Source organism: Lynx rufus, unplaced genomic scaffold, assembly GCF_022079265.1.
Source record: "Lynx rufus isolate CCGP_SWC_20201006 ecotype Redwood Valley unplaced genomic scaffold, mLynRuf1.p SCAF_18, whole genome shotgun sequence".
NCBI lineage: Eukaryota > Metazoa > Chordata > Mammalia > Carnivora > Felidae > Lynx > Lynx rufus.
The window spans coordinates 23,241,924-23,258,131 of NW_025814832.1; the positions used below are offsets into that span (position 1 = coordinate 23,241,924).

At 58.6% G+C, this 16,208-nt stretch overlaps 1 protein-coding gene across 1 annotated transcript in view; it reads right to left on the reverse strand.

Annotated features, from left to right (window-relative positions):
• The window catches only part of NGFR (nerve growth factor receptor), a 45,058-nt gene that overhangs the window by 12,925 nt on the left and 15,925 nt on the right, over positions 1–16,208 (reverse strand). The window contains exons 4-7 of the mRNA XM_047080414.1: positions 8,432–8,619; positions 5,386–5,500; positions 4,735–4,931; positions 3,448–3,627 (exon numbers count right to left, since the gene is read on the reverse strand). Coding sequence (XP_046936370.1) covers positions 3,448–3,627; positions 4,735–4,931; positions 5,386–5,500; positions 8,432–8,619 — 680 coding nt within the window. The remainder of the gene's footprint in view (positions 1–3,447; positions 3,628–4,734; positions 4,932–5,385; positions 5,501–8,431; positions 8,620–16,208) is intronic.

The following is a 16,208-nucleotide window of genomic DNA, read 5'->3' on the forward strand; positions in this document are numbered from 1 at the left end:
TTTTAAAGTGTTTCTGCCTCCCTCCTTCCTGTCAAGATATCAGTTGTCAATTTCGCTGCTACCAGAGTGTGACCTGAGCAGCCCCTCCCCCACCGCCCTAACTTATGAGACCTAATTGAATCTGTAGAAAGCATGTAACTAGCCTGGGTAGGGAGGGATAAAACGTGAGTGTAGGTAGGATCTGAACCAGGAGGGGGCCATTCTCCGGGGAAAAGGGGCAAGCTACACTGCCTTCCTCCTCAGAGGTGTCCATTGCTCTGAATCCTGGCTCATCACTTAGAGCTGGGTGACCTGGGCCAGGCTGAAGTGTCTCTGGGCTTCAGTTTCTTCATCTTTTGGTGATGGTGACATTACCTGTCTCATAACATTGCTGTAGGCATTAAGCGAAGAAGGTGTTTATACACTTCAAGATCCCTCTTCCCCCCCCCACCCCCCCCCCACCAAGGTCTTTCCTGCTGCTTTTGTGGCTTTTGGCTGGCTTCCAGTTGGTTGAGGTCAGCAGAGAGCTGGGCCCGCTGAGGGGGTCTGTCGATGGCAGTTGGGCATCCCGTACAAGCCCCCTCTTCCTCGAGGCCTGCCCTCCCTGCGATCCTCTCTCTTCTCCCAAGTCTTGCATTTGGACACCAGGCCACATAATTAGTACCCAGGCATTTCCTGTGCTTGTTTTATGTGTCCTATTTCAAAACACCCCAGATCTGCTACTTAACAGTATGCTACTCTGGGAACAAGCCGCAGTCTCTCTGAGCCCTCCATTTTCCCACCTAAAAGTCTGGCTTCGTAATATTTACGGCTCAGGGTCGCCATGAAAATTACAGGAAATAATTTATGCGAGTCCGTCCGGTGTGTAGAAGGAGTTCAATAGATGTTGGTCGTCAGAGAAGTGTCTTGTCTGAGGCTGAGCTGCTGAGCCCAAGTGGGAGGGGAGAGTTGTAGTCAGCCCCAGAGAGAGGAAACTATCTAAGAGGAGGGGGCGGGATAGGCACGAAGATAGACTTACCCACCAGGAAGAGTCTGAAGAGGGCACAGGGACCAAAGGAGGATGGGAGTTGTTCTCCTTACAGATAACTGATTAATTAACAACTATTCGCTAGTCAACAACTATTTACTGAGCGCTAAACTAAGAGTTTCCAATGTGACATGGTCACTGACCCCTGGGGGAAGTCACAGTCCCTTGAGGGAGAGAAAATACCACTCCAAACAGTGACATCAGAAGCCAAGATGCTGAAGGGGAAAGACTTGAGGGACTGCCTTCATCTCCTCTCTGACAGGTGGGGAAACTGAGGCTCACAGAGGCCGTTCTGCCAAGTGGCTTGACTCATGGCCTGTGTCACACCTTTGCTCGGTCCAAAGTGGGGCAATATCGGGAAGCAAGGAGGGATGACCAGGATTCAGGCTTCTTGCTCCAAAATGATCAATTTACCAAAATGATAGCCACATTGGCCTGAAATGTACATCGGCCTGAAATGTACATCTATTACACTCATTCACTTCCAACTTAATGGAGTGATTTCATCCCATGTTTTGAGAATGTTTTGCAATCTTGTCGCCATCTCAAGGCTTTCAAAAAACTAAGGTGGACCCATCCTCAGATGAACAGGCTTTTTAAAACGTTTTTTTTTTAATTGGACAAACTAGAAAACACACTAAATAGGTGAAAGAATTTGAAACTATATGACTGCTTCAGTGGGATGAGCCCTAACCATTCACAACAGTCTCCGCAAAGGGGTCCTTAGGTGAATGGAGCCATTAACCACCGCCAGGGGGCTGGAGAGTTTTCAAATACGTGGAGGGTCTTTTGAGGTCGATGCAAACCCAGGAGAGACACTGCCACATGCGCGCCACTCCTTTAGAGAGAGGTTGAATTTAGGGTAGGAGACAAGAGCTAATTACTGAGGATGATGCTGCATGAAGGCTACGGGAGGGGGCGGGAGGGGGAGACCATGGGTGGGGGGCAGGGGCTCAGTTCCAGATTTGTGGCGCCAAGGACATAGGACATAGATCTAATATTGAGGGCTAGTGATGGTCAAGGACCTCGTGTCCCTCCGTGATCTAGAAGGCTAGCGGGGGCGGGGGGGGGGGGCGGGGAGTGGGGTGGTGATGGCACACGGAGGACAGAATAAACTCGAAGCCAAGCATCCCGGGTTCCAACAGGGGCGCCACCCCTTCCGAACTGGGGGAGCCTGGTTTCATGCCTGAAAGTCTGGGAGGTTCAACTCCCTCAACGGTATGAGGGGATAACTAGATTTACTCTGCGGGGATTTTATAAGGATTAAATGACACAGTAGAAATTACCCAGGGCAGTGCGTGGCACACAGTAGGCACTCGCCCGATTTTATTATTCCCACCTCCCCACCCCACCCCCCACCCCCAGGGCGGAATCTAGGCGTGTGAATGGACCCCGGCGGGTACAGGGGAGAGGGGACCCCTTCCATCCCCGAGCCGCCTCCCCCGCCGCCCTGTCCTCTCATTTGCTGCGCTCGTTGCATCCCTATTAGGCGCATTAGCCAGCCCGGCGGCTCCGGTTACAGACGTCTGAATGACAAAGTGCCTCCATTACCGGCGCGGCCGGCCAGCCGAGCCGCCGGGACGCGCTCTGGTTTCAGCACTCTCTCGCCGCGGCCCAGGAAGAACCTCGGACCGCCGCGGCGCGCAGAGCGAGCGCATAGACAGCAGCCCCGCGGCGAGGCGGAGGCCAGAGCCGCAGGCGCTTGGGGGCCGCGTTCTGCGCGGGGTCCACCTTCCCGAGCTCCCAGGCGCTCCGCGCCCAGCTCCCCTCCTTCCTCGCCCCTTCTCTACTGGGGTGGTGGGGGGAGGACTCTCTCCAGCCTTGGTCTGGAGCCCACGCCCTCGCCCCTCTGAGCTCTGCACTCCTGGCCACCCCAGTCCCACCCCCCGAGTCAAGATGCCTCTCTAAGCCGCCGCGTTAGTCAGCAACCATGCCCACGGTCACTCCCAGATCTCCGGCGAAGCCACAGGTGCTGACAGCTCCAAGGGGCTGAGCTTCGGGGATGGGGCCAGTGCCCGGAGAGGGTCTCTGCCCACCCTGGCCCCCACATTCCACCGCCCGCCCACTCTGGGCATGGCCTCAAGCCCGCCCCCGCGGAGAAACGAGCTGGGACGCCGCGCTGCCTCCTTCCGAGGTATGGGGAGTACCGAGCTGGGAATCAGGTGAGGGACGGCCTAGCAAGCACTGGGGAGTTAACTTGCTTGTGAGATCTTGGCCAAGTCGTTTACACTCCCAGAGCCTCTGTCTCCCTTCCTGTAAGATGGGGGTTGGGGATGCAGTGGTCAGATGAGAGATGAAAATGGCAGGGAGAGTGATGACACCTCTTCCGTGCCGTTCAGGGGCCCCCACAGGTCACATCTCCTGAGTATCTTGGGACTACCGGACGGACTTAGATGCTCAAGAGGACCCGCAATCCTAGGCGGAGGCAGGATCCGAGGCACCTGAGCGCCTCCGTCTGGTTCGGTGCCCAGCGTCTTCCACCGAAAGCTGGGCGGGGCACGGGCGGTATCCAGACCCGCTTGGGCGCTGGAGCCCAGCGAACCGCGGGTGCGGCGCTCGGGTTGCTTAACTTGACGGGGTCGGAATGCGGGCGCGGCGCGCAGCCCTAGGCGCGCCCGAAGCTGCGGGTGGCACAGCCGTCGCATCTCAGCGCCCCCTGCCGGCCGCCTCGGCCAGCGCGACCCGGGGCTGCGCGCCGCCGGGACCTTCCCAGCTTTGCGAGTCCCAGCGCTCTGCGTCCTGAGACTTGGCTGTGGCCAGACCTGGTCGCGCGGTGTCTGCTCCATCCCTGTCGGTCCTAGGCGCTGCTTCAAACCGCGAACATCAGCGCGTCGGAGGAGCCCGCGGGTCGCGGGGGAACCAGGGAACGGGTTCGCCCCGGCGAAGTGGGCGCTCCCTTCCCAGCCTCGGATCCCCAGCCTCATTTCCCAGACTGGGCGAGGCCGCGAGAAAGAGCACGCGATAGGCGCGGGAAACGTCCGTCCCTCCGCTGTCTGCTGGTCCCACTGTCCCTCGGCGAGAAGGCGGGGCCCCGACCACTTCAGGGTCCGCTCTCCCTTCTCCGTCCTCTTTCAATTTGCTTGCATCTATCTCCCTCGCCGTCGTCCTTTTTCTGCCCTCCCTAGCCCACTTCTCTCTCTGCAACCGACCCCCGCTCCCCGAAGCTCTCCCTCCCACGCCCCTCCCCCCCATTGTCTGCCTGGCCCTCATTGTCCGATGCCCGGTCCCCTCTGCCTCCAATCCCTCCAACCTCCTCCCCCATTGTTCTATCTCCTCGTCTCCGGTTCCCCGCCCCAGCCCCGCTTGTCCCTCATATCTCCAATCCCCGTCCCATTCCTCTTCCTTCCGTCCCACGACCCTCCAGAGATCAAGATGCTCAGGGGGAAAGTCGCCTCGAGATCCCAGCATCCAAGCGTCCTCTTCAGAAGAACCCAGGCATCCGAGAGAGCCCCTCTCGGCTCTGCCGTACACACCCTCCGCGGTACCCGAGGACCCGCATCCCCGCGCCCCTGTCTCGCGCATCTCTATCCTCGGTCTCAGGGTCGCCTCTGCGCTCTGAGAACCCTAGACGCTCCTCCGTGGATCCTGGCATCGGAACTCCCCGCCCGCCATCCACCCCCAGCATCTGGGACCCCCTCGCTCTGTTCTGTTTTCCCTTGGCGGAACCTGAGCCCATTGGGGCTCCCGTCCGGGGAGAGGGCGCGGGCTCCCCTCCGGCTAGCACTCACCCCCAGGAGCAGCGGCAACAGCAGCAGCAGCGGGCGCGGCCCGTCCATGGCGCAGCCCGCGGCACCTGCCCCCATCGCCCGCCTCCCGCGGCAGCGCTCGGCTTCCAGTTGAGTCCGCTCCGCGGACGGATAGGGCTGCGCGGCGCTGCGCTCCAGCGCCCGCCCCCCAGAGCTGGCCGCGGCTCCGCTCGCTCTGGCTGCGGGCGGGAGGGGCCGGGAGAAGCCAGTGCGGCGGCCCCGCCTCCTCCCCGCCCAGCCCGCCCACCCCCGGAACCGCGCCCGCCCGCCCCGCCGCCTCCGGGAGGGGAGAGGAGGGGAAGGGAGGGCTTGCGGGGGGCTGCGCGCCCGCGCGCCCCGCGGCCGCTTTTCCGCGCCCGGGCCCTCAGAACCTCTCCCGACTCCGCCCCGGTACCCAGTGCCCGGTCCGCGCTACGGCGTGTCGCTCCCGGACGCTGTGGGCTCAGGGACCGGGGCGTCCCCACCGCGGCTCCCATTCCTCTGGGCTGCAGACCCCGCCGGGTTCACTCTCTAACCCGTCTTCCTCTGCCTCCAGCTTCGGCTTCTTTCCCCGGGGCTCTGCTCCCTTCCCAGCCGTTCTCAGCAGGAAGGCCCGCCCGGCCCCTCACCTCCTGGTCCACACCCGATCCCTACCTCTGTCCCTTCCCGGGGCAAAGGCGTAGGGGAAGGGGAGGGGAGGGGTAGCAAGGTGGTCTGAGCCCAACAGCGTGCAGCAGGGGCATTCAAGGTGGAGTCCATCCTGATGTTTCTGAATTCGCAAAAGATGGGTGGGGGGGGGTATCAGGTGTGCACACAAGATCACAGGAATACACACACCCTCAAGCTCACGTATACACGTGCTTATGCACGTGTCCACACCACCCTCCGGCACTCGTGTAAACCTGCGCATTCTACACATGCATGTGCACCTACCCACTCGTGCGCGGTGCACACTCATTGCACTTGTGGTCATAACGTGCAAACACACATGCTCACCTGCACACTCACACTTCCATGCAAGTCACCACACCAGCCCTCGCAGGTGCAGTCTTCCAGCTGGGTGCTCACACATTCATGAACACACATGCACACCCATACGCAAGCACACGTGTATCCTCACTACACTGTGAGTGTTTCCATTAGCTTATGAGCTGCCTGCCGGCGGGGACTTCGGTTTCTTATCTGAATGCCTGGTTCAGGAAAGGTCTGTAGAAGGGTTTGCAAGGAAAGGGGGTTGGATACGCTCACACCTACATACCACGGACTATGTAAGCAACCCCAGGACCACACTCACTGTGCCCTACAAACCATAGCGGGTCCCAATCGCAGCCCCCACCCCCAGCAACCCAGGGAGGGTGCCACCAGTCTTTTGAGGGGAAGCACCCCACCTCAATGCCTACTCCTTGCTTGTCCCCACGCATTCCTGATTCCCAGACAAGGAGGCCACCGAACAGAGAGCCTGTAAGGAGCAAATCTACAAAGCCCGTCCCCACACCCTGATCTTGGCCATGTGTCGACCTCAGTTTTGACTCAGAAAAAAAAAAAAAAATAGTTCTGCCCTCCCACATGACAGGAAGAGGGGGGAAGATCAAGTACACTTGGGAAGAGAGTATCTAAGCTGTTGGTAGGTGACTCCCTAGATCAGCTGAAGCTAATTTCTTCATCGGGGGGCTGAGGGGGGGCATCTGCCCTGGGAGCATCTTTCCCGTGTATCCAACAAAGTCCAGGGGACAGCCTCAGAAAGAACAGGTGGGCATCCCTGGGTCCTTGAGCACGAGTGTGGATAAGCCACCACCTCCATGGCTGGGCAGGAGAGGCCAGGCGGTTAGCCCATCTCCAGAGATCCCTGAGGAATCCCTCCTCCCCAACAGGGACCACCTCCAAACTGTCTCCTCCCGCTGGCAGCTTTTCACAGCCCTGCCTCTCCTTTCCAAGTTCATGGAAGGCAGGAAGGGGCCTGGATGCAGGAAGGGGCATCGAGCTGCTTGCTACCAAGGGTATCGACAATGTGGCATTAATTTAAATACTCCTGTTATTAATTTATGATCCCGGTTACTACTATTGCTAAGGTTATCCATCTCAACACGATTTAATATGACCCACACTACCATGGCTGGGCCCTGGGTTATTAATAATTTCCATGGTCTTGATCATTTAAGCCTTACTCGAACAATTACACACAGCAATTGTTACTATTATTAGCGGCATTTCTATGATTAAGCCTGAGCGCAAGACCGCAATGCAGTGCTGAGAACCCGCGGGGGGAGGGGCCGCAAAGTATGTAGATGGAAGAGCACTGAACTGAGAGTCAGGTAGGCCTGGCTGTACGCGCCTACGCACCCTATCCCATCCCCACCACACACTGCCGGGTGTCTTAGGTGGGTTATGTCATCTCTCTCGGCCTCAGTTTCCTCACCTATCAAGTGGGATTTTTTTTTTCTTTTTTTTTTTGTAAGTAGGCTTCATGCCCAGTGCGGAACCCAATGCGGGGCTTGAACTCATGACCCTGAGATCAAGAACTGAGCTGAGCTCAAGAGTCGGTTGCTTGGGGCGCCTGGGTGGCGCAGTCGGTTAAGCGTCCGACTTCAGCCAGGTCACGATCTCGCGGTCCGTGAGTTCGAGCCCCGCGTCGGGCTCTGGGCTGATGGCTCAGAGCCTGGAGCCTGTTTCCGATTCTGTGTCTCCCTCTCTCTCTGCCCCTCCCCCGTTCATGCTCTGTCTCTCTCTGTTCCAAAAATAAATAAACGTTGAAAAAAAAATTAAAAAAAAAAAAAAGAGTCGGTTGCTTAACCGACTGAGCCACCCAGGCACCCCTCAAGTGGGAATTTTTTTAAAAGCTCCGTGGGGGGCACCTGGGTGGTTCAGTCGGTTGAGCGTCGGACTTCGGCTCAGGTCATGATCTCGCGGTCCGTGAGTTCGAGCCCCGCGTCGGGCTCTGTGCTGACAGCTCAGAGCCTGGAGCCTGTTTCAGATTCTGTGTCTCCCTCTCTCTCTGCCCCTCCCCCACTCGCTCTCTCTCTCAAAAATAAACAAACATTAAAAAAATTTTTTTTTTAATAAAAATAAAAAAATAAAAAGCTCCGTGGGTGAGGGGGCTGGGGTGGCTCAGTCAGTTAAGCATCTGACTCTTGATTTCGCCTCAGGTCATGATGGTGTGTGTGGCTCATGAAATGGAGCTCTGCATGGGGCTCTGAGCTGAAGGCACAGAGCCTGCTTGAGATGCTCTCTCTCCATCTCTCTCTGCTCCTGCTCTGCTCAGGTTCTCTCTCTCTCTCTCTCTCTCTCTCTCTCTCTCTCTCTCAAAATGAATAAACACTTAAAAAAAGTCTGAAATGGGCTTGGTGAAGAATAAATGAGGTAATACAGTGTCCACCACAAGGAAAGACTTGATCTCATTTTACTCACTCAGCACATATTTATTGAGCACCTACTACGTGCCACACGCTTGTTGGAGGCCCTGGGGACACAGCGGTGAATAGCAGCTGCCCTCGTGGAGGCTTCCAGGTTCTAGGTATTTGATGTGAAGTACTATTCTATGAGGTGGCACCTTGACTCGACCATCCTGTAGATAGCGTGGCTGTGATCGGGACGTTCCTTCGCTGGGACCATGACCGTCACCGTGACTGTCACCATCACGGCCCCCTGTGCCAAAACCATCCCCGTACTATGACCACCATCCCCGTGACACCAGCACCACTACCAGAACCAGCACGGCCATCGCGGCCACCGCGGCCACACCCACAATCACCCCCATCACTACCATGACAGTGGGACAATCGCCACCACCGTCACCATCATCGCCATGACTGCTGGGCCAACCGCCTTCCTGCTTCTGTGCCCCCACGCCCACCACACACTCTTCGAGGTTTCCCGGACCTGATAGTGACCCTGAGGCGAGAAGGTGAGGATATCAGTGCACTCCTACGTGGAGCTGGGAGTAGCATCGGGGGTCAAGCGGCATCTTCAGAAGTCAACATGTGTGGCCCCCCCCGCATGCACCTGGCCACCCCTCCGTCACCCGGCCCCCACCACCGGGAGGCAAGCACCTAATACACACCCCCTGTCCTCCCGTCCCGCGGGGACCCCTCACCTCAGGCCCCCTGAAAGACGCCACTCACAGCTCCCTGTGCCCATCCCCAGCAGTCCCTGGGGAACCAGCCTGAAGCCCCAGCCAGACCATGAGAACTCGCATCTGTGGAGACGTCCTGTGGGCAGGGCGATCCACACATTACCTCCTCGAATCCTCACTGGGTCCCCCTGAAGGAGGTGCTGGGATTGACATTCTACAGATAAGAGATTGAGGCTCGAAGAGGGTAAGCCACTGGCCCAAGGAACCACCCCTGCCCCCACCCCAGGCAGGAAGCAGTGGGTAAGTGACCAGTGTAATACGCAAGGCCCCCACAGCCACACTTCTCCCTGTCATTCTTTCCCTCCATCCCTGCCCCTCCAGCCCTCACCCTGAGTTGGGGGGATGGAACCTGCCATGTCAGAGAGACTGTACTCTGTCCTTCCATGCTACCACTCAGGGGCCCCCTCCTGACACCCGTTCACGGAATCTGGGCTTGGGGGCCCAGGTGGGAGGAATGGAGGTAAGCCTGGGGACGATCTTTGTCATTTGCTCCAAGGCATGATTTTCAAGCTCTCTCAGTGAGCGCTCACTTTTCCTGCTTTGGGGGAATCGCCTCCCCTACCCACGCCCCCACCACCACCACCCCCGGTTCCAAAATCCAGCCAGGGAAGGGGTGAAGGGAGATGGGCAAGAAGACAACAATTTCTGCGGGGGAGGGGAGGGGAGAGGAGGTGCGGGGCCTCCCCCCACCCCCCCAGCTGCAGCCCATCTGCCCTGGGCAGGCGGCCAGGCAAGGTAAGTGAAACCCGCTGCCCCCCATCAGGAGCTGGCTCAGTGGTGGCTTTGAAGTGTGATGCAGTGATCACCTCTGAGCTGACTCCTTCTGGGCTGCAAGGGGGACCCTGACCCACAAAGGGGGAGGGTGGGGGCCCTGGGACTGGTTTGGGTCAGTGCAGTTGGATTCTGGAGCAGCGTCAGTAAATGCGAGGGGGTGGGAGAAATTAGCCAGTTTCCGAGTCCAGTTGGGTTAACCGGAGTGTCAAAGCGGGCCAGTTCACAGCGCCCTCCCTCACCTCCTGCCCCAGCCTCAGAGGCCTCCACTCGTCCCCCTGCAAGGGCGCCGCCTGACCCACATTCATCAGCCGCCCCCTACCCCCCACCCCAAGCCCTTGCCTGGGTTCCGCTTCCTTCAGAATGGTCTTCTCTTTTCCTTTGACATAACAGCGAAATTGGTCAAAGCTTCTACCTTCCCATCTGGAGTCTTTTCCTTCAGAAACCACCCTCTCTCCTGTGCCCTGTTTCGCATCCATATCTCTCATCAGGGAATCACAGATCCGATCCATTCATCAGACATCATCCGCAGTAGGGACTTAATTCCCCCAGACTTTGGGACTGGGAGAAGGGGTGCCCCGAGAGGGCAAGGCTCTACCTGAGTGCTTGGTGGAGTGTTCCAGGCCTTGTGGTAAGGGCACGGGGGAGAGATTCAGGTACCCCAAGCCCCAGGGAGGCGGTCTTTTTTGCTAACTCCAGGGCCCAAGCCTCCCTGGCCTTTTGTTCGAGCCTCTGCCGTCGTCTCTGCAGCACCCACTCCCCTGTGGGTGGCTATCTTCCAGAAAGTTCCTCCTTGCCAGCCCTCAAGGATCGCAGCGCTGTCCCGCAGTTCTGAAGGACTCAGTCGTCCGTCTCACTTTTTATCCTGCATCCAAAGACAGTCAAGACATTTTAAAGAAAAACTAAGCAGGCTTACACCATGGCTGGAGCCGGGCAAAGCCAGCAGGTGGGAAGGTAAGAGGATGGGGCATCAGAAGACCCAGGTACCAGTCTACCATTATTTGCCGGTGCCCTGGGCCCAGTCCCCTCCCACATCCCCTCCCCTCAGCCTCAGTTTCCTCATCTGTAAAAATGGGTGTGAGATCCCAGTCTCCCAGAGCTGCTGCAAGGAGTCAAAGCGGTGTTGAGTGAGGGTGCTCCGAAAGTCAAGGGGGCTTGTGAGATGTCAATTACTCTCGTTCTATTTGCTGCTGCTGCTGGTGGCTTCTGGCCTGCAGGCTGGGGACCGGATGAGGGGTGAGATGACATGTCAGCACTGGAGACCCAGGCTCCGGGGCCTTCCTGCTGCAGATAAGAGCCAGACCTGTGACAGGGCCTTGGGCTCCGCACAATTCCCACGGGAATCACTGGGGGGAGGAGCTATCCCAGGCTCGAGCTTATCTTCTCCCTGGCGCGTCTGGGAAGTAGGGTCAAGTGCAATTGTCTGGGTTGGTTCCTAGCAGGGGAGGGTAAAGGGGAGGAATGCACAGTCTGGCAAGTCTCTCAGCCAAGGGAAGACCCCCAAGAGGGCCCAGGAAGGGGGAGGAGCTGAAGCAGGAGTATCCCTTCTCTGTCCCACCCTTCCAAGGCTGGGGGGGGGGGCCCTGAGACGAGAGGCTGAACGTGTAAGAACAGAGGGCCCCGGGGAAGCCAGCTCTCCCTACACCCGCCTCCTCTCTCGGTCCTATCATATCCACTGGCCATGAGCACCCCCTCCCTCGGAGGAAAGAGAAGAGACCACCCTGCCCTGGGGACAGCTCCTGCTGAGGCAGGAGACCAGCCCTCGCCCTGGAAGTCCCCCTGCTCTAAAGAGAGAGAGACGTGGTCTCTAGGCTGCAATCTGCTGGCCCAAGGGAGCGGAGAGGTGGGTCTGGAACATGGAGAGGAACTTCAACGCCACTTTCCACTCCTATGCTGGGCTGGACAGGGGTGCGGCGGGCGGGGGCAACTCATGGCCTTAGGGATCTCCCAGTCTAAGGGGCTCCCAGTCAAACAGTGATTCACACCTGGAAGAACGCTCCTAGTTACACACTCTAGGCCAGGACTCGGATCTCAGGAGTGGAAGCCACCACCGCCCCCCCCCCCCAGGCCGTCTACAATTGGGGAAACTGAGGCCCCGAGAAGCGCACGATGTATTCCAAGTCGCTCAGTGGGTCCATTGCAAAGAAGGGGATTACGAACCCGTGTCGGCAGTTTCAGCTGAAGGAGGCAGGAGGTGAGGGCTGTCCCCTCCGCTTGCCCCTACTTCCGTGACCTGAGACCACTCCCAGGGCCTCTCCAGACCTGTTTCCCCACCTGCCATGAGAGGAAAGTGGTCCTTCCCAGACCACCCCTGCTCCCCCTCTCTAGGGAGTCTGAAGCCAGGTTCCTGTCCAGCCCCAGCCTTGTCCAGCCCACGGTGCCCGGAGGAGGGGAGGCAGGTGCGGGCGGTGCAGGGGGGACGAGGAGGGGGGATCTCCTGGAGGAGCCAGCAGGCGGAGGAAAGTGCTGAGTCGGCACTCAGAGCCTCAGCCACCTCCGCTCCTGTTCCATTATTCATCCGTGTAAGAGGCTCTCCCGCCTCCTTTCTGACCCAGGCCCAGTCTCCAGGAATGCCTTTGCCCACCCCCCAACGTCCCCCCTCAGCTGGAAACTCTTAAGCAAAAAGGTCGTCAAGATGATTAAATGCGAACAGATTTTCAGCTCTTTTTCCACTTTAATTAAAAATGGGCTCTCTGTTCAGAGGAAGCTGGAGACAGAACAGCAGCTCCCCGAAGGCCCCTGGGCTGAAAAAGTGAGGGAAAAACACTCAAGAGATGTCTGAAGGTTGGCCTGCGGTGGCCTGGGGTCAGGGGCCTGGCCTGCAGAGCCACCACGCGCCCACAGGCCCTGCCCGCAGAGGACAGAGGGGGGCCTGGAGTCCCCTAGGCCCAGCAACAGAGCAGGGACACAGGCAGGTGGGTGACCGAGCAGGGGAGCTGAGCTCCTCATGTCTAGGGTGGGGATGGGCTGGGAAGCAGAAGGGACTCCATTCCCACAAACCCTCACGATTGCCCCCCCCCCCCCACCGCCCGCCCCGGTCTGGGGTGGGAACATGCCTTCAAGAAGGGGTGGAGTCTGACCCAGAGAACACAGGATAGAAAATAAGAAATGGGTTCGGGGCGCCTGGGTGGCTCAGTCAGTTGAGCGTCTGACTTCGGCTCAGGTCATGATCTCACAGTTCACGAGTTCGAGCCCCGCATCGGGCTTCATGCTGACTGCTTGCTCGGAGCCTGCTGCTGCTTCTGTGTCTCCCTCTCTCTCTGCCCCTTCCCTGCTCATGCTCTGTCTCTCTCTGTCTCAAAAATAAATAAACATTAAAAAAAATTTTTTTTTTTAATAAAATAATAAAGAGAGAGAGAGATGGGTTAGTAGCTTCCCAACAACGCAGAGGCAAACGCAGCAGGGGCCCAGCATACAGAAAAGAACAACGGGGTGCACGCGCGTGGGAGGGGAGCCTACAGTGGTGGGAAGGCTGGGAAGGCTTCCGGAAGGGGAGCCAGACCAGGACACGGTGCATTTTGCTAAGAAGATGGGGAGATAGAGAGCAGGGAGAAGCCAGCAGAAGAACTCAACCCTTCTCTCTCTCTCTCTCTCTCTTCCTCCTATCAGGGATCAGGAGCTGGAGAGAAGGGAAGGAGTGGCAGAGGAAGGGATTTGGTAGAGACACCTGAGAACATCCGCAGGGGAGGAGGAAGGCGGGTGGGGGCGGGGGGAGCTGGCACAGGCTTCGGGAACAACAGGAGCCCACAGCCCTCGGTCACCGATCCCATTTCCGGTCTGGCCCCAGCCCCTGGCAAGCCCTGGAGCAGAGCTCCCCTCCGAGAGGACGGTTGCATTGAAGTTCCTCTCGTGTTCCAGACCGCCTCTGCGCTAAAGAGGCCAGGCTGCCGAAGGAGCCGCCAGGCCGGGGGAGGAAGGCCTCCCACCGCTTCCGGTACCTGTGCTGGGTGGTCCCACCTGCCCTCCACTCAGGGGACAGCCCTTGGTCCTCATCCCGGGGAAGAAAAGCGCTCTCTTCCTGGTGAACCCCCTGGGTGTCTGGGGGCAGCCCAGAACCCAACCCGCTGCTCAGCTCTGGTGAGAGGGTCCCAGCTGGGCGCTTCAGAGTCGCCCCCCCCCCCGTCTTTTGGCCCCAGCCCCCTGCCACCACCGAGGATGGCACCTGACGAAGTCAGGGGAGCAGGCGCAGCGAGAACCACCAACTCGGCGAAGGTGCCCCGGGGAGGTCCCGTGCACCATGAACCATGCCCAAGGAAAGGACCTTCCCCGGGCAGGGAGGGGAGGACATTCTGAACAGGGGGTATAGGGGGGTGACAGGGAGCGATCAGTGTGGGGGTTGTGCGAGGGATGGGGGAGCAAATGGGCCCAGATGGAGCTGGCCACACCGGTTGGGGGCACTCAGAAGTCCCATTTCCATTGTTAGTGATAGACCACCCTTCCTTGTTGAAATGCCCGTCCTGCTCCTGGCGGGGGGGGGGGGCAGTTGGCAGGATCATAGTCCAAACCTCCTGCTTCTCCAAAAATCTTCCTAATCCACCCTTTCTCTCCTTCCAAACCAGGCGGCTGGAGAATGGCTGTCTCTGTTTCGCCCTTGTCCCCCGGCTTCTCCCTCCCTGCCTGTTTTGGTAGAATGGGCGTCTTTGCCCAGCTCTTGGGCGCAGCCCTCCCCGCTCTCTCAGTTCCACGGGCTACCCTGCCGAATGCCACCCAGACCCTCAGCCTGGCACCTGCTCCTCCAGGAAGGACACGTGGCCGGGAGAGGATGGGGGGGAGGTGCTGGCCTGATGCCAGGTGGACAGGACGCCTGGATCCCCAACAGCCTGAGTCCCCCACTTCTCAGAGAGAGCTATTCACCCAAGCAGCCCCCCAGCTTTGGGCTTTGTCTCCTTCCTTCTACTTTTAGAAAACCCAGGGACTCCACGGCAGGGAGTAGCCTATTTAGACAGAGCCCAAATGGAGCAGCGTGGGGAGGGGAGCAGACGGGGCGGGAAGCGTGTCTCTGTTGGCGGGCCCCGCTTTGCCCGGAACTCGCTTTTCCTCCCCGGTGTTAATTATCAAAATTAACCGAACACTATAAATAACCCAACTCAGAGACTTGAAGAGCCTCGCTTCTAATTAATTCATTTCCAATCAAGACACTTCTAGGCCCCCCTACCCTAGAATCCGAGGCATGGGAATCTCGTTGTGCAGCCTTTTCAAATAACGAACCCAACCGTCCCCTCGCTCCTGAGACGCGAAAGCTCAAAGAGAAAAGAGAGGAGGAAAAACACTCTGCTTTCTTGGAAGGGGGTAGCCTATAAATAACCCCATATTGGTGCATTTGATGGACGACGTTCGCGTCTCGATTGGCTTTTGTTGGGATGAGGAGACGCAGACGGTGGGGGCCGGGTGATGGAGGCTTCCAAACTGCTGCCTCCTTTACTGGGCAATAAATTTAAAGCAAGACCGTGAGCACCATCCAAGGCCTCCGTGTTGGCTAGGGCCGGGGAGACTGATCGATAGAGGAGGAGGGGTGGGGAAGGGGGGAGAGAGAGAGAGAGAAAGAGAGAAAATGCAAGTCTAGGGAAAGTGTCAGGGAGGAGAAGGTGGGGGCGGGGCGGGGTGGGGGGAGAGGCATTTTCATCCCCACCTTGCAAGAGACCCTCGCCGGAGACCCACCGACCTGCTCCAGCCTTGTGTCCAGCTGCCTCCTGTCAAGACCCTCTGCGCCTCTTCTCCCTGGGTGTCGGTGACCTTTGTGGTCTGTGTGCCCCACCCGGGTCCCCCAGCAGCCCCCAGCAGCCTGGCTCCCTGCTGTAGGGGAAGGGGCAGGCTGCGCATGACCTTCCAGGACCAAATGCCCTGCTGGATAGGGCGGGGGGGGGGGGGGGGCGTAGGGGACAGAACTGAGAGGAGGAGAGACTCAGGGAAGGGGAAAGAGGCACTAAGTCAGTGAAGAGACAAGAGGAAGGAGTAAAAAGCAGGACTGAGAGACAGACAGAGAGAGGGACAGAGGTGGAAGGAGAGGGGGTGCTGAGGCCTGGGAGGCCAGGGCTGGGAGCACTGCATTTCGCTCCTCTTGAGCTCCGGCTTCCCTCCCCGCAAAATGGCCTTAAGGTCAGCCCTTCCCTCCCCGCAAGGTGGTTGTGAAGATTGAACGAGAGTAAATATGCATGAAACTCAGGGCACCTGGGTGGCTCCGTCGGTTGGACGCCGGGCTTCGGCTCAGGTCATGATCTCGCGGTGCGTGAGTTCGAGCCCCGCGTCGGGCTCTGTGCTGACAGCTCGGAGCCTGGAACCTGCTTTGGATTCTGTGTCTCTCTCTCTCTCTCTGACCCTCCCCCGTTCATGCTCTGTCTCTCTCTGTCTCAAAAATAAATAAACGTTAAAAAAAAATTAATATGCACGAAACTCTCACCCAGGGGCCTGGCGGGAAAGGAGTGCTCACCTCAAGATGGCTGCTGTTACTACCCTCATTAGGCTATGTCATTACTCCTAGTGGTACGAGGAGAGAGGGGTCCTGCAGTAGGGCTGATGTCCCCTTCCTTGTCTTGCCCCTGGTTGTGAGCGCCCCCCCCCCCGGGTGGACGCATGGTCT